Source organism: Myodes glareolus, chromosome 15, assembly GCF_982192425.1.
Source record: "Myodes glareolus chromosome 15, mMyoGla1.1, whole genome shotgun sequence".
Lineage (NCBI taxonomy): Eukaryota > Metazoa > Chordata > Mammalia > Rodentia > Cricetidae > Myodes > Myodes glareolus.
Genome location: NC_142040.1, coordinates 20299482 through 20321692, shown reverse-complemented (window position 1 = coordinate 20321692; position 22211 = coordinate 20299482). Strand labels below are relative to the sequence as shown.

Here is a 22211-nt window from a genome sequence, read left to right as displayed (position 1 = left end):
CTCACTCCCTCTCCTCCTCCCTCTCCATCCCTAAGAGCAGTCAGGGTTTCCTGCCCAGTGGGAAGTTCAAGTTCCTCCCGCCTCCCTCCAGGTCCAGGAAGGTGAGTGTCCAGACGGACTGGATCCGCAAAATCCAGTATATGCAGAGGAAACAAGTCCCAGTGCCATTGTCAATGGCTTTTCAGAAAGACTCCAGGCCAGCCACATTCAGAGAATCCGGCCACATTCAGAGAATCTGGTTGGATTGCGTCCTCGTTCAGTTTCAGTCCAGCTGGCCTTGGTAAACTCTCATTAGATCCGTCCCCTTGTATCAGTGGGTGATCACATCCCTCGCAGTCCTTATTTCCTTTTTCATTTTCTTCCTCCTTCTGCTCCTCATTTGGACCTTGGGGGGCTCAGTCCGGTGCTCCAATGTGGGTCTCCATCTGTATCGCCATCCATCGTGGGATGAAGGTTCTCTCTGATCTTGCCATCTTTGCCCACGTTCTCTTTCCTTCTGCTTCTCGTTTGGACCTAGGGAGTTAAGTCCAGTGTTACGATGTGGGTCTCTGTCTCTATCTCCATCCATCGCCAGATGAAGGTTCTATGGTGACAAGCAAAATATTCATCAGTATGGTTATGGGCCTAGGCCGTTTCAGGCACCCTCTCTTCTGTCCAGAGAACTATCTGGGGATCTCCTTGGACCTGTGATCCCATTTATAATCAAGTCTCCTGTAAACCCTAAGATGACTCCCTTAGTTGAAATATATTCTTCCCTGATCTCATATCCATCCTTCCTCCCTCCCCCCATCCCAGTCCATCTAACTTTCCCCATTCCTCCCCTACTCCCTTCTCTCTAACCCTCTCCCCTTCCAACAACCATCCCACCCCCCCATGCACCCGAGGTTACCTGGGACTCTTGTCTATTTCCAATCTCCAGGCAGATAGCTACATGATTTTCATCAGGTTCACCTTCTTATTTAGCTTCTCTAGGATCACAAATAATAGGCTCAAAGACCTTTAATTATGGTTAGAATCCACATATGAGTGAATACATACCATATTCCACTTTTTGGGTCTGGCTTACCTCACTCAGTAAAGCGTTTTCTATTTCCATCCATTTGCATGCAAAATTCAAGATGTCATTGTTTTTTACCGCTGAGTAGAACTCTAATGTGTATATGTTCCACACCTTTTTTAACCATTCTTCTATTGAGGGGCACCTAGGTTGTTTCCAGGTTCTGGCTATTACAAATAGTGCAGCTATGAACATAGTTGAACAAATGCTTTTGTAGTATGATAGGGCATCTCTTGGGTATATTCCCAAGAGTGGAATTGCTGGGTCCTGAGGGAGGTTGACTCCCAGTTTCCTGAGAAACCGCCACACTGATTTCCACAGTGGCTGCACAAGTTTGCATTCCCACCAACAATGGATGAGTGTTCCCCTCATTCCACATCCTCTCCAGCATAGGCTATCATTGGTGTTTTTGAGTTTAGCTAATCTGACCAGTGTAAAATGGTATCTCAGAGTTGTTTTGATTTGCATTTCCCTGATCACTAAGGATGTTGAGCATGACTGTACGTCCATACCATTAGGTTCAGTGTCTTGCCATCAGTGGTTCTCAAATGATCCTTCAGTAATGTTGCTGACAAATAATTGTCACGATCATTTTGATTAAATATGATTGCATTTTAGAATCTGGGTATTTTTTCTTATCAAATTAATTCTCTTTTATTTCTCTAGGGTGAAATTTCATTGACATTTTTCTGGTTAAAGTTTGGAGGGAAGGGTGAGGCAATCTCTGTTGTGAAATCTCACATCTCAGGTGTATTAACTCTACAGAAATGTGCCCCATTTTAGGGTTACATTTGCTTTGAAGACTGACAGCTATGGGTCACTGTTCGCTCAATTTTTCCTACCTTTTAATTATGTTTTGCTTTTATCTAAGTTTTGCCAAAATGTTGACAATTTTAAAAGTCCAAAATTAATACTCTGATCTCTTCAGATCATATAAATCTTTCAATTTTTTTTAAAGAAAACAATTCAGAAGTAGAATGATGGTGTTATCTTTAAAACAATGTTTTAAGGGTTTATTTGTTTGTTTGATTGATGTTCTCTAAAGAATGTGGGAAGGATAAAAGTTAGATTGGTGACCAACATCAGGAAGGCTTGCCTTTTTCCCCATTAAGTTACCCATGAAAATTAACAGTTGGAGACAAATTTCAAAGTAAGAAAAGCTGGGGGCTAGAGAGATGGCTCAGCGGTCAAGAGCACTTGTTGCTCTTGCAGAGGATCTGTGAGCACCCATCTGATGGCTCACAGTCACCTATAACTCCAGTTCCAGGGAACAGAATGCCCTCTTCTGATCAGGCAGGCATGTGTGCACATACACACATGTAGGCAAAACACACATATACATAAATAAGTACATCTGAAAAAATTAAGAAAAAGGGATATCACAAAAAACGGTAACTTGAGCATTGGGTGGCATCTTCTAGGTGGACTTTTGTGCCTCCTCTGAGACTGTGGGCTGCGGTTTCCTGAAGCCCCAGCTCTTCCTCTTTCTACCCCCATCATGGTGATTGTCTTCATTAATTCATCTTCATCCTTGATTCAATTCGTTCCTGCTTTCCTGGTGTTTAATGGCCTCCTGTACTATGTCAGGAAGGATGCCAGTCATTGGGAGTGAGAAGGAAGGAAAGGGAAGTGCGGAAATGGGCAGCCCTGGCCTTCAGGAGTACAGGATGCTGAGAGACTAAGCTTTGGGGAGCTCGGTAGTTGGGGGACATGGGAGGACCAGGGAAGGTGTCTTTAAGAGCTGAAGCTTGGCTAAGCTTTGATGAGGTAGAGATCGTCAGTTAGACAGTGGCAGAGAGGACATTCTAGAAATGGAAACTATGAGGGAAACATATGTGAGAAGAAGAAACAAAAACATGCAGCAGTGTGTCAGGAGCCTAGGGAACAGGGAGGGGGCAGCATGTTAGGGAATTGAGATCGACAGGGAATTAGAGGGCCCTAGAAGAGACTTCATCATGGAGTATCATCGCCGCTTGAAGCTCTGTTGTTCAGTTTTGTTTTCTATTATGTTTGTCGGGCGAGCATACCACGCCACTAGGCTTAGAACTATGGGTGAAGTGGGGACCGTTCTCACCACTCCATACAATTTCCACATGGTTGCCACTTACTGCAAATCTTGACCCTTCCAAGATGGCTGGAACCTTGAGATTTAGTTGACAGTCCTCTGTATCAGTCGGGGTGCTGGTGTGTTGGCTGGTGGTGCCCCATCACCCTCTCAGCTCTGCCAGGCACATTGGGGTTGTGCATGCTCATGTGAAGAAACAGCCGTGGCACGGAAGGTCAGTTCAGCCCAAAGGCTGTGTGGTACTTGCTTTTCTTGTTGCTGCAAAAATGCCTGACACTAGTAACTTTAGGGAGGAAGGAGGGGTGTTATTTTGGTTTCAAATTTCAAGTGTATAGTTAGTTCACCATGGGGAAGTCATGGAGAGAGGAGCTAGGGGCTGTGGGTCACATGGTATCTACAGTCTATCCAGGTGATTCTAGAGCTTGTCAAACTGATGACCAACACCTCAGAGTTCTGCTTCAGACTGTAGAAAACTCCAAGCATTCTGAACAGTAATAATTCAAATCCAGAGTATATACAAAACACCCATGGACATGTATGCTTACATTCATGTGGAAGTCAGGAAAACCTCAAGTGTTTTTCTTCAGGCACTAGCTATGTTTTATATTTGGCAGGGTCTCTCACTTTCCTGGAAATCATCAAACAGGCGAGGCTGGCTGATTAGAAAGCCAGGAATCTGCCTATCTCTACCTCCCCATTTCTGAATTAGAAGCAAGCACCATCACACACAGCTGGTTTTACAGTGGTTCTGGGAATCAAACTCTTATCCTCATTCTTGCAAATCAGGTGATTTGCCAACTGATCTGCGTATCCAACCCGACAAAACTTGGCTGTCATACATAACTGTGTCCAATTCATTTAGAAGAAGCAGCAAAAATACCCAAAATTTGATTTGTTAGTGAATACAGTATAGTAAATCTCTACAGAGATATTAAGGGAACCAGAATGCCCTGATCGAAATGTTTTCCCCTGATGTTATACAGTGAAGACACTTTAATTCTTCCCTTCAGGTTCAATTAGGAGAATTTCTTGAAAATCTACAAGAAAAATCCTTGAGGATTGAAGCTTTTGTTAGTGAGATTGAATCCTTTTTCAATACCATTGAGGTAAGTTAGCATCCTTCTTTCTATTTGATCCTACTTTATTCATTGTATCAACTGTAAACTATCTGGAATTAAATTGGTGTGTATATTATAATGTGTATGTGTGTGTAGTATGTGTGTGGTATGTGTGTGTGGTGTAGTATGTAGTATATATGGGGTATAGTGTGTGTGCATGTATGTACTGTGTGGTGTGTGCTCATAGTGTTTGTGTGGGGGAGGGGTGTACTATGTAGTGTATATGTATGTGTGTGTGGAGTATAGTATTTGCATGTATGTATGTGTTATGGTATATTTGTTTGCACTATGTGAGGATGTGTCACTGTGACTGGTTTAATACAAAGCAGAATGGCCAATAGCTAGGCAGGAGAGGTTAGGCGGAACTTCCAGGCACAGAGAGGAACTCAGGGAATGTCTAGGTGTGGAGATTAGCTAATGGGACAAAGATGGACAAAATGAAGTAGAGGTAAAGAGTCTCATGGCAGAACTTAGATTAATAGAAATAAGTTATAAGAGCTAGTTGGACAAGTCTAAGCCAAGACCAAGCTTTCATAATTAATATTAAGTCTCTGTGTTATTATTTGGGGGCTGGAATCCAAATAAAGTTGAACAAGAAAGACTAATTACATGTATGTGTATGCGTGGTGTACAGTGTTTGTGTATTGTGTGGTATAATATGTAGTGTGTATGTGTGTGTGTGTTGTAGAGTGTGCATTGTATAGTATATAGTGCATATCTTTGTGTGTGATGTATTGTGCGTGTGTGTTTGGTTTACATTGTTGGTTATCTTAATTCAAAGTGAGGTTTCTTATAGTCTCCCCTCCCTGTGAGCAGAGAGACTGCTTTATGTTTAAGAATGAAGGGTTTTCCTCTAAAGATGCTCACTTCTTGGGGTCCTGGCAAGCGAAGGCAGATGCTCCCTGAGAGTGAGCCCACAGACAGCTACTAAGATGTGTTACTGCTTCTACTGCATGGGTGAGAGACTAAGACATCATCTGCTGCACTTTCCTGCCTCTCACTGCGTGGCCTCCAGAAATGCTCTGTTCACCGACTCGAGTCCTATATCTGGGGCCAATGGTGTCTCGGGCATCTCTGAACGCACACACTTCTGGCTGTTATCTTCTGCCCCTCTCTGTGAAGACCGTGGGTAGGAACATTCTGTCCTCACTTAGAGGTGGCCCAGATACCTGTGGCTGTCAATCAGGACTGAAGAGGGCTCTAGGACTGCAGAAGCTGACTGTCCAATCCGTTGCTGATACTGTAGATCAGCGAATAACTGCTCTATTGTCCCCTCCCCTGTCAATCTAGTGAGGACAGGCAATCGCCAGTTGTGTCCCAGTGGACAATAAAGTTCCTTCCACGGTGGTAAAACTGCCCCTCCCAGAGAACGCTGGTGCAGAAGATGGAAAAAAATCACACAAGCCCTTTCCATGATCCTAGGGCCACGATCTTCCCAAGATGTGATTTTCTTTTCTTTCTTTTAAAATTTTGATGTTTCTGCTCCTTTTGGATGGAATTCTTACAGTGAATTCCATTGCAAAGCTAATTACAGCAAAGCCGATATAGAAGCTGGAAGTTTAGACCATGCTCTTAATGCTTAACTCTTTTGCTGGGATATCAGAGGCCAGTCCTTCCAAAGCAAACAGAGATGAGGGGCAAACAAAGGCATTGCTTCTCTGTTCAGTAAGACGTGCTTTCGTCCCGTCCCGCTAGGAAAACTGCAGCAAAAACGAGAAACGCCTTGAAGCACAGAATGAGGAAATGATGAAGAAGGTTTTGGCACAGTATGATGAGAAAGCCCAGAGCTTCGAGGAAGTGAAGAAGAAGAAAATGGAGTTCCTGCATGACCAGATGGTCCACTTTCTGCAGAGCATGGACACGGCCAAGGATACCTTGGAGACCATTGTGAGAGAAGCCGAGGAGCTTGATGAGACAGTCTTCCTGGCCGTAAGTACCACAGGAAGCAGGCCCGAAGCTTGGTGCCGATGCTGAAACAAGACTGCTTTTTAAAACTCATCCTAAATTTGTTTATAAACTGGGTCCAGAGACACAACCCTGTAATCACAGTTTTTGGGACGCCAGGCAGCACAACCCCAGGTACAAGACTCTGTCTCAAATAACAAATAAAGCAGTGAGGGTGTGGTGGCGCATGACTTTAGTCCCAGCACTTGGAAAGCAGAGGCAGGCAGATCTCTGTGAGTTCAAGACTCGCCTGGTCTACAGAGCGAGTTCCAGGACAGTCAAGGCTACACAGTGAAACCCTGTCTTGAGAAAAACTATAGGGAAAAAAGCAAGAAATTATTCAAAAGCAAACTCAGAAAGATCTGTCTCTCCAGGTGACATTTCTGTCTGGCATTTCAAAGTTCTCTGGTCATCTATGGTGCTTCCACTACAGACAAGGCCCAGAAACCCTAGTGGTCCGATTTCCTAGATCCTGGAGAGATCCATGGGAGGAGGCTTCCCTAGCATCATGTGACAGAAGGTTGACTGCTCTTAGCCTTATGTATGCCTTTCCTGCCCAGCCTCCTGTGATCCAGCATCCTCATGCCGGTCTCTGGGTCTGTCCTATGCACTCTGGCCTCTGAGGTGACCTCTCACATGGCATTCCATCTGCCCTTACCAAGCAGCTGACAGTAACTTTCTGTTGCCCTTTTGATGTATAAGGGAGACTTACTAGGGACACCTTCATCAAACAGGACAGGGGTATTGCTAGGAGCAGCTTCCTCGTGACAAGTTTCCTTAATTCATACAAGGGACTTATGGAGAACAATCCTCGCTTGGATGCACCTCAGGTTGTTCCTCATAAATCCCTAGAATGTTCCAGAAGATGCTGGCTCTCTACACACTCGTGATTAACCAGGACTAATACAGATGTTTTCCCAGAGAACAGACACAAGCCTAATTGTCAAATAGAAACTCTTCCTCTGTGCTGAGAGGGGACCCCCCCCCTTTCAAAGTTTTCCATCTTCCCAGAACTCCCAGTGAAGTTGGGAGACAGACTGAGGCAAAAACAGACATTATAAAATCTCATGATTGACCCCTGGAGACACCTCTAGCCAGGGCAAATTCAGATCAAGTGAATATGGCCATCCTCAAAGGAGAATTTAAAATCATTATGAGGCTTTCTGTTTAATTAAGGCAAAGCTTTAATATTTTTCAATTAGGACCCTCTTACGAAGTATAACATTAATAAGGCACTTTGTGCTTCACGGTAACCTTTGTTTAATGAGAATATTTCTTTCTCTCTGGGAGAACAGATTAGGAGGGGGAAACATTTGTTTCTGCTTTTGGTCATATTTATCTATCCTAGAAAAACTAGAGACTATTGGAAGTAGAGAGAAGATAACCCTTCAAGATAACTGCTGGTTGGTTCCATTATATGTAAAGCCCACACTGAGTCATCTTTTCCCTTGCTTTACAGAATTTCAAAATATTTGTCAATAGATAGAAGTAGACTACAACAGCTCACCGTCTGCCTTGCCTATCAAGGAGATCAAGGCAAACTGCTAATGAAGGTCCCTCCTTCCACACAGCTGTCACCCGCTCTGAGTACCACCTTCCCTGCTTTTTAACCTAAGTCCCAAAGACAAATGGCCTCAGGGATGCCTAGGCAGAAAGATTGCTTAGCATATTTGATCTTGACGCTCCTGGTTGCTTTTACTCTCTGTTGTTAATTAGCCTCTCTCTCTCTCTCTCTCTCTCTCTCTCTCTCTCTCCCTTCCCTCCCTCCCTCTCTGTCTCTTTCTCTCTCCTCTCTTCTTACAACCAAAGTCGTTTGAGGAAATCAATGAAAGGTATATGCAGCATGGTGCTGTGCAGCAGGGCTGAGGAGAGCATGGCGGGATGCTGGGGGAGGGGCGGGGGTGAGCTGCCAATTACAAACACAGCACTGGAGCTGCGGGGTTTTCGCGCGTAGACAGAGTGCTTTTAAACACTAAATGACAGCTTCAGGAGAAAATTGCATGTGCTTTGGTTAAATAACAATTATCATAGTGTAGATTTTTAACTGCTTCCCTGAGATGTAGTCTGTGTTTTCGATCTAATCTCCACCATCTCTCCTGCTACTGAATACAAAAATAAAACTTAAAAATGGTTAGGCTTATTGGCTAAATATGAGCATTTGAAGCAATCATTCTTTGCTGCTATGACCCATTTTAGGACTTCTGTTGCCCCGATGGCATGTTCACTCATTTTCTCTTCAGAAGATAGCTCTGCACTCACCCTTCTCGTTCTGCTCAGCTGATCTAATCAGTCGTACCCATTGGGTGCACTCTGTTTTGATGATGCTCCTATCATTGGTCTGAGGGATCCGTCATTCTTCTGAGAGGCAGAGCGTCAGCATGATTGGAAAGTGGTGTGTGTGAAGACACAGACATCAGGTTCCTGTGCCTCCTGGATCATCTACTGCTGCCATCCAAACACTGATCCAGCCCCTTTTGCTTTTGTCCAACAGCAGAACTTGAGCTCTCTCCTGCTTGTTGAGCCCAAGGCTTTACGATGTTAGTGGAATTGTAAATGTCCATTTCTGAGTTATAAATATTACCTTAAGCTTATTTCTACTGAAGTTCAGTGGCAGAGAGTAAACAGCTGAGACTGAAATTGGAAATATTTATCTGCGATGTATATAAAAAAGGAGTTTGAATAGGAAACCTGATGTTTTTCAGATAACTGAAGCCACAGAAATAAATCTTATTTGCTTCTAATATAGTGCCAATATACTTTATAAGACCTATTTAAGGGTAGTGCTGGCATTAGTTGGCCAGAGTTTAATAACAGTGGCTGAACTGTAAATAGTCACTTGAGGAGCACTACCCCCTCCCCATGCTAAGCCGGGTGTGGTGGTGCATACCTTTAATCCCAGTGCTCCAGGCTTAGAAGTAGCAGATCTCTGAGTTCAAGACCAGCCCAGTCTACAAGGAGAGTTCCAGGACAGCTCGGACTACACAGAGAAACCCTGTCTCGGAGAAAACAAAGCAAAACAAGCAACTGAAACCTGCTGATGCTGATGCTGTGTGATTCTTAAACCCTAGCAGTAGGGTCTCAAGGGTTTGAAGTGTGTCTGGACATTTTTCAAGCTTCCTGGGTGACTGTGGTGGACAGGCATGCCTGAGAACCTCTGAGTGAGAGCAGTCTGTTCTCAGACAAAGCGGGTTCCAGAACTGACAGTGCTTGGCTCCCCTGGAGTCCCATCCCCTCTCCTTGGAGGTTTGGAGGTTAGTGTGAGGCTCCTTACTCGTTCTCATGGATGCCTTTCAGGAACTCGTACCCAAGGAGTGATCCACATATTTTTGAACTTAAAGATCAGTAACGTAATTATTGATTTTTAAGTTAAAAATAGGTGGGCTCACAGTGCTGCTTCACATACACCGAACGATATAGATGCAAATTTAATTATTTTTATCCCTTCCATATGTGTAAGGTAATGATCAGGAAGAAAACTTGGTGGCCGAAAAATTTACAAACGCCTTTTCTTTAAAAATGCTGAAGGATGGTTTTACTTTTCTGGATACTTGATCACCACTAATATGAATGACAGCCATTGCATACTAAACACCAGTTCCTTGGTGTTATGTTTTAACTTGGTAATTTACATGTCATTCTAATTAATTTCTTTTTCACTCCCAACTGACAATGAATTAATCTCTACTATTGCTGCATATCACAAGGGAATATACTTGGAATAATCAATATTTTTTCTTTTTATTATATTTTTATTATTTAAAATAACTTTTAAATTTAAATATACATCAATCATATTCTTGATCTCAAGTCCTTCCAGATCCTCTCCCCTCCATATCCTACCCACCTAACTTTAAGTTCTTTCTCAAACAAACAAACAAACAAACAGAAAACCAATACAACAACCTCCCAAACAAGAAAATAAAACAAAACAAACCATAAAATACGAAACTGCAACCAGATAAAAGCACACACACACAAATCAGTGGAGTCCATTGTATGTTGGTCAACTACTCTTGAGCATGAGGCCTGTCCTGGAGTGGTTGATAGACCCAGTGTCACTCCATGGGAGAAAACTGATTCTCCCTCTCCCAGAAGGCATACATGACCGTTCAGTTGTTAGCTTTTATGGTAGTGGCCAGGTTTTCATTCATTCATTCATTTAAAAATATAACAAAAATAAAATACAATAAGATAAAACAGAAACTATCACATCAAAGGTGGACACGACAAACCAACAGCAGAAGGAAAAGAGCCCGAGAGAAGGCACAAGAATCAGAGACGCCCTTGTTCACACACACAGTGATCCCAGCAAAGCACTGGACTGGAAGTCATAATCTATGCACCGAGGATCCCATGCAGACCTGTGCAGGCCCTGTGCATGCTGCCTCCATCTCTGTGAGCTCACATAAGCTTTTGCTCTTGTTGATTTAGAGGGCTTTGCTTTCTCAGTGGCTTTCCCCTCTGGCTTTGAACTCTTCCTGCCTCCTCTTCCTTGGGGTTCCCTGAGGTATGAGGGGGAGGGATTTGGTGAAGACATCCCGTTTAGGGCTGAGTGTTCCAAGGTCTCTTTCACTGTCTGCATAATGTCTGGTGCTGGGTCTCAGTATTGTTCCCATCTGCTGCAAGAGGAAGCTTCTCCAATGATTACTGAATAAGGCCCTGATCTATGTGGGTAGCAGAATATCTGCAGGAATCATTTTACCCCTGCATTTTTTTTCCTGTTTTTAGACCAGCATTATTTGGTTTTATTCTAAGTCTCTAGGCTATCTGGTCACTGGTTCCTGGTCACCCGAGCAGTGTTGGGTTCCATCTCATGGAGTGTGTGTGAAGTCAAATCAGCTACTAGTTGGTTTCTCCCACAAACTTGGTGCCACCACGGCCCTAGTATATCTTGCAGGGTGGACACCATTATGGATCAAAGGGTTTGTGGCTGGGTGGGTGTTTATATCTCTCTTTTGGTACTGTGCACGGTACACTGCTGTACCAAAGACACCAGAATGTAGGGGTGGAGACTCTAGGTAGGCATCAGTTTGATATCTCCATGTTTAATGAGTTGTGTAGGTGTTGGTGTAACCAATATTTTTATGTAGTGAATTAAAGGACAACACAACCTTGGATTTGGTAGAAATGTGAGCACCTAAAGAAAGCACTATGAACATACACACAACTGTGAGTCTTCAAGATGACTTCTACTTCCTCTCTATAGGAAGTGCTAAGTCTAGTTTATTTTCTTATTTTCTTACTTGTTTCTTCCCCGCTTTTTTTTTTCCCCCTCACTTCATATCTCTGAAGACAGAGCTTTTATATTAATTGATTTTTTTGGCACTCATATGCTTCAATTAAGGAATGCTGTCAAGCATATTTAGACCCAACATTTGCATATCTTGAATACCACATTTTTGCTTTACAAATGCTGCTGTGTTGAGGGGATGCATTCCCCTCGGTGTTTTGTTCTTTTGTCCTATAATGGTGAACAGGGGAGTCTCCACCATTGTAGGACTGACTTGTAAAAGGATATCACCTATCAACTTGCTGTTAAAACTGAATGGTTCGGTGTACAAGAGAAAACTCAGACATTTTACTGCGGTATTTACAGGCAGCTTCCGTAGAGTTAGTCAGTGAAACGTATTGAGAAGACTTAGTGTGCATATTGTCCACATTTTTTTTTTGATTTTTATTTTTTTGGTATGGGTGTTTTGCCGACATGTATGTTTGTGTATCACATGCATGCCTGGTGCCCAAGATCAGAAGAGGGCACTGGAATCCCCTGGAACTGGGTTGTGAGTCACCATGTGGGTATTGGGACTTGAACCTGGCTCTTCTGCAAGAGCAACAAGGGCTCTCAACTGTTGAGTCTCCTCTCTGGCCCTGATCACCACTTAAAAATTATAATTTTTCCTAGTTTATTTTCATATTCTGCACCCCAAAGCCTTAATATGGGCTTTTAATCTCCTCCATCTAGGTTGGGGGGCTGACAGTGAGGGCCTCTCAACATAATGCTCTGTTGTGCCCCCCTCCCCTTACCTGTTGGGAGGATACTAACTAAGCCTTCCTCCTGGAGCTGGTGTGGGAGAGGAGATGGCCTGGCTCTGCATGCTTCATGGGACCCAGCCTCTGTGGGGACTGCCTACCTTGTGTGCTGGCTCTGATCTTTCCTCAGTGGCTACTCAGGGCTGTCTACCTGTCCCTTAAGCAAACAATTCTGTGACTGCCCTTATCCTAAGAGATAAAACAGAAATTTTCAGGGTGGGTGAAAGGCCCTTCCTCCTCAAGTCACAAAACTTCCCCTCTCACACCCGGCTTTGTTTTTCAACACCCGTGTGTGCTCTGCTCTTTAGTGAGCTGTACTCCTCGGCGTCTCTGGCTGGTGTTCATGCCATTTTCCCATCTGTAATACCTTTACTCTCTCTCTATTGCCCCAGAAATTCCTGCTCATTTTTAATACCCCGAAGGCCTCACTGAAGCATTTTCCCCCCAAATCAAATAGTAGTGAATTTTTTCATGTTTCACAATAGTAAGCATAGAAGGGACTCTTAAGCCATTTCAGGATCTTTTTCCCTTATTGTAACATCAGATTTACTAAGCCTGTGAGATCCTGATTTCTACACAGACTAAACCATTGGCCTCTTCAAGTAAGGCATTGCACTACAATTGTGAATGAGGCCACCTTCTCCTGCATGTAAATTATATTTTTGTGAAGTTGACAGTTAAAGAACTAACTAGGCCTTGATGAATACCAGGAAATCAACCAACAGGGACAGGGGCTGCAGGAAGGCTGATGGGGACAGCCTTGCCCCATTCACAGCCTTTCTCCAGGGCGCTACATTTGAACAGACAGCTGAGCTAGGGGTAGACACTGTATGGGGTGGAGAGTATCAGCAGCCAACACGAAGGCCTCAGGCTGGTTCTGGTGCTGGAAAACCAGGAGTCCAGAGAGGGGAGCCAAAGCAATTCCTCAAAGTTGACTTCCTTGCTAGAAGAACATTCCAGGCCTGTGTGAGGCACCAAACGAGGATCCCTGGGCCACCCTGAGGCTGCCCTGGCTAAAGACAGGTCATGCTGGAAACTCCCTTTCCATCTTTCCCCTTCAGAGCAAACCAGGCTCTGTTCTTTATGCACGCCTTCTGTGTGGTACCTGGCTCCAAACGCTTAGTGCTTGTGCAGGTGGGCACCTTCCTTGAGAAGGGGTTGGGTTACAGAATCCATCCATTTGGAAGGTGAGGCCTGTCTTCTAAAATGGCTGGCCTTGCTTTCACACTTAGACTCCCAGGCCCTAGGACAGAGCCTGCCATGTAGTAGGTGAGTATTATCTTTTGTACGGCCGGAAGCATGGTGTTGAGGGTTGAGAACAGCATCCGCATCCCTATAGCATGGAAATTTCCAGACTGGCTTGGGATATTATGTCCTTTAGGAAATAATCACTCGCGTGAAGCAATATCCAGGACTTATTTATTAGAAGTAAATTCAAGGCTAGATAATTGGAAAGTTTTCAACTTTGAGAGTCCAGGGATGAGACCTCTGGTATCACCAGGCGGATTTTAGATGCAGGTATTTCCCGATGCTTTTGGATACCTAGGGGAGGTGGGACCTTGCCTCATACGAAGCACAGTTGCTCCCACGGGCTTCGAGCGTGCGTGCTTTCCCCGACTTAGTGGAGCTCTGTTCCCTTGGCAGACTGCTTTCTGCGATGGAGAGTACGGCTTCCTTAGAGAACATGCCCGCCGCCTTCTCGCTGTTTGAGCACTACGATGACAGCCCGGCGCGAGGTGACCAGATGTTGAAACAAGCGGCCGGTGAGCATTTTAATGTATCACTTACGTCGATGGCGGCCGGTGAGCATGTTAATGTATCACTTACCTCGATGGATGTTGGCAGTTCTTGCTTGACTGCTCTGTGAAATTTCCGTACCTGGGGGAAGATGGGCGTGGGCTGTCAGGGTTGGAAGCTCGGCTCTGAGATGATGCGGGGGCCAGCTGCTCATTTCTGTCATGATCCTTTTCCCTTGGAAGCTCTGCGACTCCGCTGGGGCCTGCACAGGAGAGCTGAAGTGACTCTAGTCACAGGAACGGAAGGGCCCCCTCTTTTTTTTTTTTTACCCTATTTTTTGAAACCTAGAATTTCTCTCCCTCTGTGCAAGAGAATTACTTCATACCGGCGGCCCAGCAGATAGGTAAAAAGGAATAAAATGCTTTCACATGCGGCGAATGAATTTTACCTTATAAGTAGTTTTCCCCTCTTCAACCCAGTTCCTTCCTCCTCTTCTTTATTTACCCCACCCTCCCCAAGCCAAACAGATTAGCTTAGAGAACCCACAGCTCAGCATCATGGTCTGTAGCCAGGAGCCGCCCACTCAGCTGTCAGCGCATCCTGCCAGCCTTTCAAATTATTTTTTAATGTTCTATTTTAGCAAACAAGGCAATGCAACATTTAAATGCTTGGAGCTGCCGTTTTCCTGGTTACTGAGTTCTGCTTACTGTACAGGGTGCTCAGATGTCCTCATCAAGAGGTACCCTTGTCAAATTTACCTCACAGACAGCAGCTGTGTTTAAAACCCTTATTCCTGTCGATAGGGTTCTAGTTTAGGAACCAGCCAGAATCTGCCGTGTCTTTTAAAAAGACAGCCTCCCCCAATAAACACTCCCTGCCTGCAAAATACTCAAATTCCAACACCTTTAGTAAAGCAGACAGTTCAATCATTTACACCAATGAATTCTCTTCAGAGCTGTCCCAGATGGAAGGGTATTTGCTGTCCATTTTAAGGTTTGGTTATACACAACTGCCCAGTTACACACCTGCCCATTTACAAGACTAGTGAGTGAAGGGGACTTTTCACGTATTTTAGAAGTCACAGAACCACACAGTCACAGACCAGTAGCCGTCACCCCAGGAAGCCCATCTGGGGAGAGAGGCCTGGGAATGGCCCACGCTGCTGTGTGTCTACTTTGCAGAGTAAGCGGCCCAGGGCCTAGATGTTTTGTTCTGTGACCAATGAAATCACTTAGATACAAGAAGGTCCTTGAGGATCCGGCTCCTGATGGCTTACAGAGAAGGCAAGCGCCCCCTGTGAGAGGCAGTGGTACCACAGAGGCTGGAAGGTTTAGTTAGTTTCCCACTCAACAGGTAAGGAGAGAGAGGAGCACAAAGCATTGTGTTGCTCAGGACCACACAACTGGTTGAAGATGTCGGGGAATAGGGCCTTGAGTCTCTGTACCTCAGAGGATGCCACCATGGCAGGGAAAGAAAAGAAAAACTCCAATGAAGTCATAGCCAGGCCTCTTAGACTCTGGATCTTAGATTTGTTTTTAATTGCGATAAGATACAAAAATGAAATTTGCCATATCAGGGTCTGGGGAGATGGGTCAGCAGTTAAGAGTGTGTAGAGGACCTGAGTTTAGATCTTAGCTCCCAACTACATATAACTCCAACTTCAGGGACTCTGAGGCTTTCTTTTGGACTCCATGGATATCAGCTCTCATATGTACATGTGCACACATGGAACACACATGTATACCATAATTAAAAAAACAAATAAAATAACTTTATTTTAAAAGGAAGCTTTATTTTCTTTAAAATATAACTTACCATACTACTACTCATTTTTATCTTACTTTTTATTTTGTTTTCTTTATTGTTTATTTTGGTCTTATCATTAAACCCTGACTGGCCTGGCACTCAACCAGGCTAGCCTAGAACTCAGAGATCTGCTTGCTTCTACCTCCCTACTGCTGGGATTAAAGGTGTGTACCTCCACACCTGGAATATTAGCCATCTTTAATTGTGTACACTTAATGTATGAGTGTAGCACGAAGTGTCTTGACAATTACTACCACCGTATATATTCCAGAATTTCTTCTTGCAACACCGAATTTCTGCAGACCCTAAACTGTTAAACACTAGCTCCCTCTTCCTCTAGACCCCAGAAATTGCCGCTCCTTTTCTTCTTCTCTGAGTTTGATGACTTGCAGTGCCTTGAGTAAGTGAAAACAGATAGTACCTTTTTGTAACTGGCTTATTCTACTTAGCTTATTTTCCTCTATATTCACTCCTGTTTGTAACGTGTGTCACAACTTTGGTGTTAAAGACTTAACTATATGCCTATGCCATGGGCTTTATCCATCCATCCATCCATCCATCCATCCATCCATCCATCCATAATCCATCTACCCACCCACCCATCCATCCTCCATCTATCCACCCCCATTCATCTTCCATCTATCCATCTATCCCATTCATCATCTATCCATCCATCGTCCATCCATCCATCCATCCTCCATCTATCCATCTATCCATCTATCCATCCATAATCTATCTATCCATCCATCATCCATCCTCCTTCCATCTATCCATCCTTCATCCATCCATCCATCCATCCTCCTTCCATCTATCCATCCTTCATCCATCCATCCATCCATCCATCCATCATCCATCTACCCACCCACCCATCCATCCTCCATCCATCTATCCATCCCCCATCCATCCTCCATCTATCCATCTATCCCATTCATCATCTATCCATCCATCATCCATCCATTCACCCATCCTCCACCCATCCTCCACCCATTGTCCATCCATCCATCCATCCGTCCATCCATCCATCCATCCATCCTCCATCTATCCATCGATCCATCCATCATCTATCCATCCATCCACCCATCCATCCATCATCCATCCTGGATGACACTTGGGTTGTTTCTATCTCTTGGCTATTGTGGCTGATGTTGCTTTCCTGGAGACTTGTGTTTGCTTTTTAGAGATAGCGTCTCACTACGTAACCCAAGTTGTCATCAGACTCATGCCCCTTCAACTTCAGTTTTCTGAGTGCTGAAATCATAGGTGCATGCCACTGCGACTGTATCTTCTCTGGAAAGTTTGGAAACCAGGCTGAGTGGAATCTACATTTGGTCCTAGGCACTGAAATCCACACAGATTAGTGTTTAGGTCCCTGACTGTGAAAACTCTCTCTTGGCACATTCAGTCAGTCAGAGGGGCTGCACTGGGTGCTTCCTCTTCTGGCGTCCAAGCTCCTGGCGAAAAAAACACCAAGATTTCCTTTGTATTTTTTGGCATCACACTTATTCAAGTATACTCCTGTAAAAGTGTAAGCATAAGTACTAACATGTAAAATCTGGGTTCCAGTGTTCTGCCAAATATGAATTATAGATGTAGTCATGATTGTTAGATTGTGTCTATGGGATATTCTTCTTCCCCTTTGGCGCATTCTCAAGAGAAAATGTATTTCCTGCTTGGAGAAAAGGATATTTTAACTTTAATTCTTTGGATGGAGGAGCATATGTGGAAGCAAAATTACTTGTAACCTACATACTTTGCTTAATCTCCTACAATGGCTTTACCTTAAACTGAGATGATGGGGAGGAGTTGGCTATCAGTTTTAGGTTTGCTAAGCTGTGCTAGAGAGAAAAAGATATAGAAAGATGTTGCCATTTTTACAAGGGTAACTCCAGCTCCATGTGTAATTTATAGTGGGAAGAAGAGAGTTCACATTGTTCATGCTCTAAGCTCTCCACACTGCTTCAAAGAAGATTAATAACAATTGAAGTGTTTTGTTTGGCTCTTCCATAAACCTGGGTAACATGAAGACCTGCTGAGTCACCTCTCTTTGGATGGGTACTTGTAGAGGGTAGTTCTGATTCTCTGTTGGAAGATATAGCTGTCAGTGTTTGGGGAAAGGCGGGGCATGTGGGTATGCACCTTGCCATGCAGCCTCCTCAGCATGTCTGTGTCTGTGGCCGCTATGACCTACCAGGTACGGGGAACTTCAGTTCAGCCTTCACTGTCAGGAGTTCCCTGTTCTCTCCTCCATTTTCTGTGTTCCTGCCAAGGCTGTCTTGCCCTCCGGATGCTGCTCCCAGCCAGGCACATTTATTAAACACTTGATACACGTTGTCTTGCTTCATGCAACAACCCTAGGATGGAATGGTGTTAGTCATTCAATTTTTTTTAAATGGAGAAACTGAGGTTAATATAATACAGGTAGCTCGGGGTCTTGCATTTAGCCTAAAGCCAGCCTTAGTTGTGAAGCCTATGAACTTGATCATGCTCCTTGTCTGTTCCTCACTTTTTATAACTGCATTATTCCTCTACCTCTTTATTTCTATTGAATCATTTCAATTTGTCTTTTTAGTCCATTCTTCAAATCCATTTATTTTCTTTCTCATTTTGACCTTATTGCTGAGCTAACCTTTATTTTCTTTTCTCTGCGTGTCAACTTATAAATTTGGTCTACATTATTCCGGTAAGCTTATCTCCTAGGAAATTGTTGGCTGGAGAAAGCACAAATCTTAAAAGTGTGACATCCTTTCAACTGTGAGAATAACCTTTTTCTATGATGTATAAAATATGTTCACTGATCATGTCTAATAAGCTCAGAAAGATAATTGCATAGAGATTGGTTTGTATTGCATTAATGTCCAATAGACATAATTATAAGTTTCAAAAATCTCCAGTAAAACACTCAAGGATATTGTTGTCTTTAAAATTCAGAGCCACATAATTAGATTAGGCATCTAAAATTTACTTGGAATTCCATTAAGAGGCTACTTCTACCCCCTATCTAACCTTTAAAAATTAATTTAAAAAATCTGTAGAAATACCATGTTAGAAAGAAAAGATGGATTATAGCTTTAAAAATTCTAGTCTATTATTTAATGCAGGTCTTCCTTCACCTTCAAGATACTATAACAATGTTGGGAAAGGACTCACCGCTTTTTATTGTTATAAACTATGTCAATATAGAATAGTATAGCATTTTTTATCTAAAAAAAGCACATAAGAGGGGATTTTAAGAAGTAAAACCAAATTATTTGATAAACTATTAGTTACTGCCAGTTTCTGTAAGTATAAGATACAGAATAATGTTACATAGTCAGGGGTCCACTTTTGTTCATTTCTATTTGTGTTGCATATGCTCTTACGCCTGGGAAACATCCTGGAGGGACATACAGACAGCCTAATACTGACTGTATCCAAGGAATGGATGAAGTTGGGCTGTATGTTGGAAACAGGGACTCCGCCTACCTTTATCACTTAAGTTTCTATATTGTTGAAATTTTAACAACATGTTAAATGTATTTTAAACAAAACAATTGATCAATAAAATGGGAATTGTGCGTCTGTTCCAGTTCCACAGCCTCCCAGACTAGAACCTCAGGAGCCAAATTCTGCCACCAGCACAACAATTGCAGTGTACTGGAGCATGAACAAGGAGGATGTTGTGGACTCATTCCAGGTGTACTGCATGGAGGAGCCACAAGATGACCAAGAAGTAAACGGTAAGGTTGCTACGCACTGACAGATATAGGCCTATGTTTCTACATCTTAATGTGAAGTACTTAAGTACATATACATTATACCTGCATATAAATGTATATATAATTTAATTATAATATAGTATAATTTCAATATATACATACTAAAATGTATACATTTCCACAAAGCATTTATAGCCACTTACAAAATAAGAATGGATAACAAAATCCCTCAACAACCACATAATAAAATATTAGCAGAAAGAACAATTTATAAAAGAGTATCTGGAAAAAACCTATAAATATCATCATAATGGTCAACATGAATATTATAATTAGGATTCAGATTAAAGTTAGACTTTGAGCTCTCAAAATGACAGGACCCAAAGTCTCAGAGAGACTGGAGGCTTAGCCAGTGCTGAAATCTGAAGAGGGGCGTGATGTGTCCTGCTCCGTAAAGGGGAAATGAGCCAGTATCCTCCACAATAAGTCCAATGCAAACACAACACAGGATGTCAGGTTTGCAGGTTCAAAGAAGCCTGTAAGTTAGTTCACGTTCACAAGCCCCAAGGCAGGGATCAAGGATGGTATAGTCATCCATGGCCCAAAGTAATGGGTCAATAGAAGTGACATCGTTTGCTGTAGTAAGCAGATGGCAGGCCTTACAAGCTGAGCTTTTGTGAAGATCTCTCTGCTCAGAACTTCCAATAAGACCTAAGAGCCAGGCAGCTTGAGGCTGTACTTCCTGGTGAATCAGTGTGGGGAATGCTAGCATTCTGTGTTGCTTGTTGAAGACAGACTCACATACTTGGGAAATTAGATGAGCATGTGGTAGCGTCAATATCCCATTACAAACGCAGGAGCCCAGTTTGTAATGAGGAAAGAACTGTGGACTATTTCACTCTTGTGGAGACTTCAAAGTCACTTTTAAAAGTTAATTATTTTTTCTTAAAGATAGAGTCTCCCATATCCCAGACTGTCCTGGAATCACTTTGTAGCTGAGGATGACCTGGGTTTTGGCCAAGAAAGACAGCAAGAGTCTTAAGTTTCTTTTGGGAAACAAAGAAAACTATTCTTTTAAAGGTATCACTAGATATGGTAGGTAGCTTGCACCTGTAACTCCACACTCCAGATGTGAAGACAGGAAAATGGAACATTCCATGCCAGACTGAGTTCCAGAGTGAGATCCTGCATCAAAGAGCCCCAAATCCCAAACAAATAAAATAACCAAAGGGGTGAGCATTCATAACAGTATTTAACATACTTGTTGTAAAAATATTTAAAGTAAAACCATTCAAGAAATTTTAAAAGGAAAAAAAAATGCCTCGATTGAACCAATTTCAACTTCTTGTAATAGCTCATCATCCTATCAAATTTAACTATTTCCTATATAAGAAGAAATTGATAGTTAACAGGATTCTGCAATGTGGGATGTGGAAGATGACCTGGGTGAATATGTAAGGAAAGAATAAAACCCTGAATGATGAATGTATGTTGTTTACATAAGCACAACCATGCCAAGGACCCCAGTGCCTCAGACCCATAGGGACGGCCAAGTCTTCCCTTGGTGAGGCAAGTATGAGGGAGTAGGAATGATGGACCAGTGTACATAGAGACTATCAACTCTAGGATTTTCCTTCCCAACATTCACAGCCTGAGGTGGCTCCTCTTTGAAGACCACCACGATTAGCTGAACCCACCTTCTGTTCAGTTGTCTGTCATAAACCTGCCTCCTTATTCAGCTGTGGAGAATAAACATGCTAAGTTTCTGGCTGCTACTCGTGGTGGTGCGTCTCCATCAGCGTGGATGCTCAACTGAACCCCAGGTTTTCTATATGTGGTCGTGTGTCAGTCATTCCTTAATCCCCAAAGCTTGCAGAGGGCGGCACTGCAGTAAGTTCTGGAGCAACTGTCGGGATCTGAAACCTAGAAAGTCCTGCTGGTAGCAAACTTGTTTACTAGTCTGCAAAGATGTCCTACAGAGTTGTAAGTAAAAGCTCAGAACGGTCTTTTCCAGGGATCGACCCATGGGAAGTTGGCATTGGGTTTTGAAGCTTCCCTTGAGACTGTATTACTGAAATTTAAAGTGACATAAACTCTATACAAGTTTGATAATTTCTTTTAAAACAGGTTACTTTAATTGTGGATTATGAATCACAGACATGTAATAGCATGCTATGATTTTGTGATAAATGTTCAATATGTCTTTCTAAGTATCAGTTTTTAGAGTGCTATGGTTTTCTTATGTATTCTAAAAAGGTAATTATCAATTATCACACAATAATATTTGTAAAGTTACCAGTTTGAGCCCTCTGCAAAAGTGATAGACTACTTTTTCTCTTTCTTTCTTTCTTTCTTTCTTTCTTTCTTTCTTTCTTTCTTTCTTTCTTTCCTTCCTTCCTTCCTTCCTTTCTTCCTTCCTTCCTTCCTTTCCTCCTTCCCTCCACCCTCCCTCCCTTCCTCCCTTCTTTCTTCTTCCTCCCTCCCTCCCTCCTTCCCTCCCTCCCTCCTTCCCTCCCTCCCTCCTTCCCTCTCTCTCTCTCTCTTTCTTTCTTTCTTTCTTTCTTTCTTTCTTTCTCTCTTTTTTTCTTGGTTTTCCGAGACAGAGTCTTTCTGTGTAACAGTCTTAGCTGTCCTGGAACTAGCTCTTGTAGACCGGGCTGGTCTCAAACTCACAGAGATCCGCCTGCCTCTGCCTTCCGAGTGCTGAGAACAAAGGTGTGCACCACCACGGCCCAACTTAGACTACCTTTTCTAATAAT

At 43.1% G+C, this 22211-nt stretch overlaps 1 protein-coding gene across 1 annotated transcript in view; it reads left to right on the top strand.

The window, feature by feature from the left end:
* Cmya5 (cardiomyopathy associated 5) overlaps positions 1-22211 on the top strand; it is a 99826-nt gene that overhangs the window by 53818 nt on the left and 23797 nt on the right. Inside the window, exons 3-7 of the mRNA XM_048455922.3 lie at positions 4133-4228; positions 5936-6169; positions 7994-8016; positions 13859-13977; positions 19324-19473. Of these exons, the coding sequence (XP_048311879.3) occupies positions 4133-4228; positions 5936-6169; positions 7994-8016; positions 13859-13977; positions 19324-19473 (622 nt within the window). The remainder of the gene's footprint in view (positions 1-4132; positions 4229-5935; positions 6170-7993; positions 8017-13858; positions 13978-19323; positions 19474-22211) is intronic.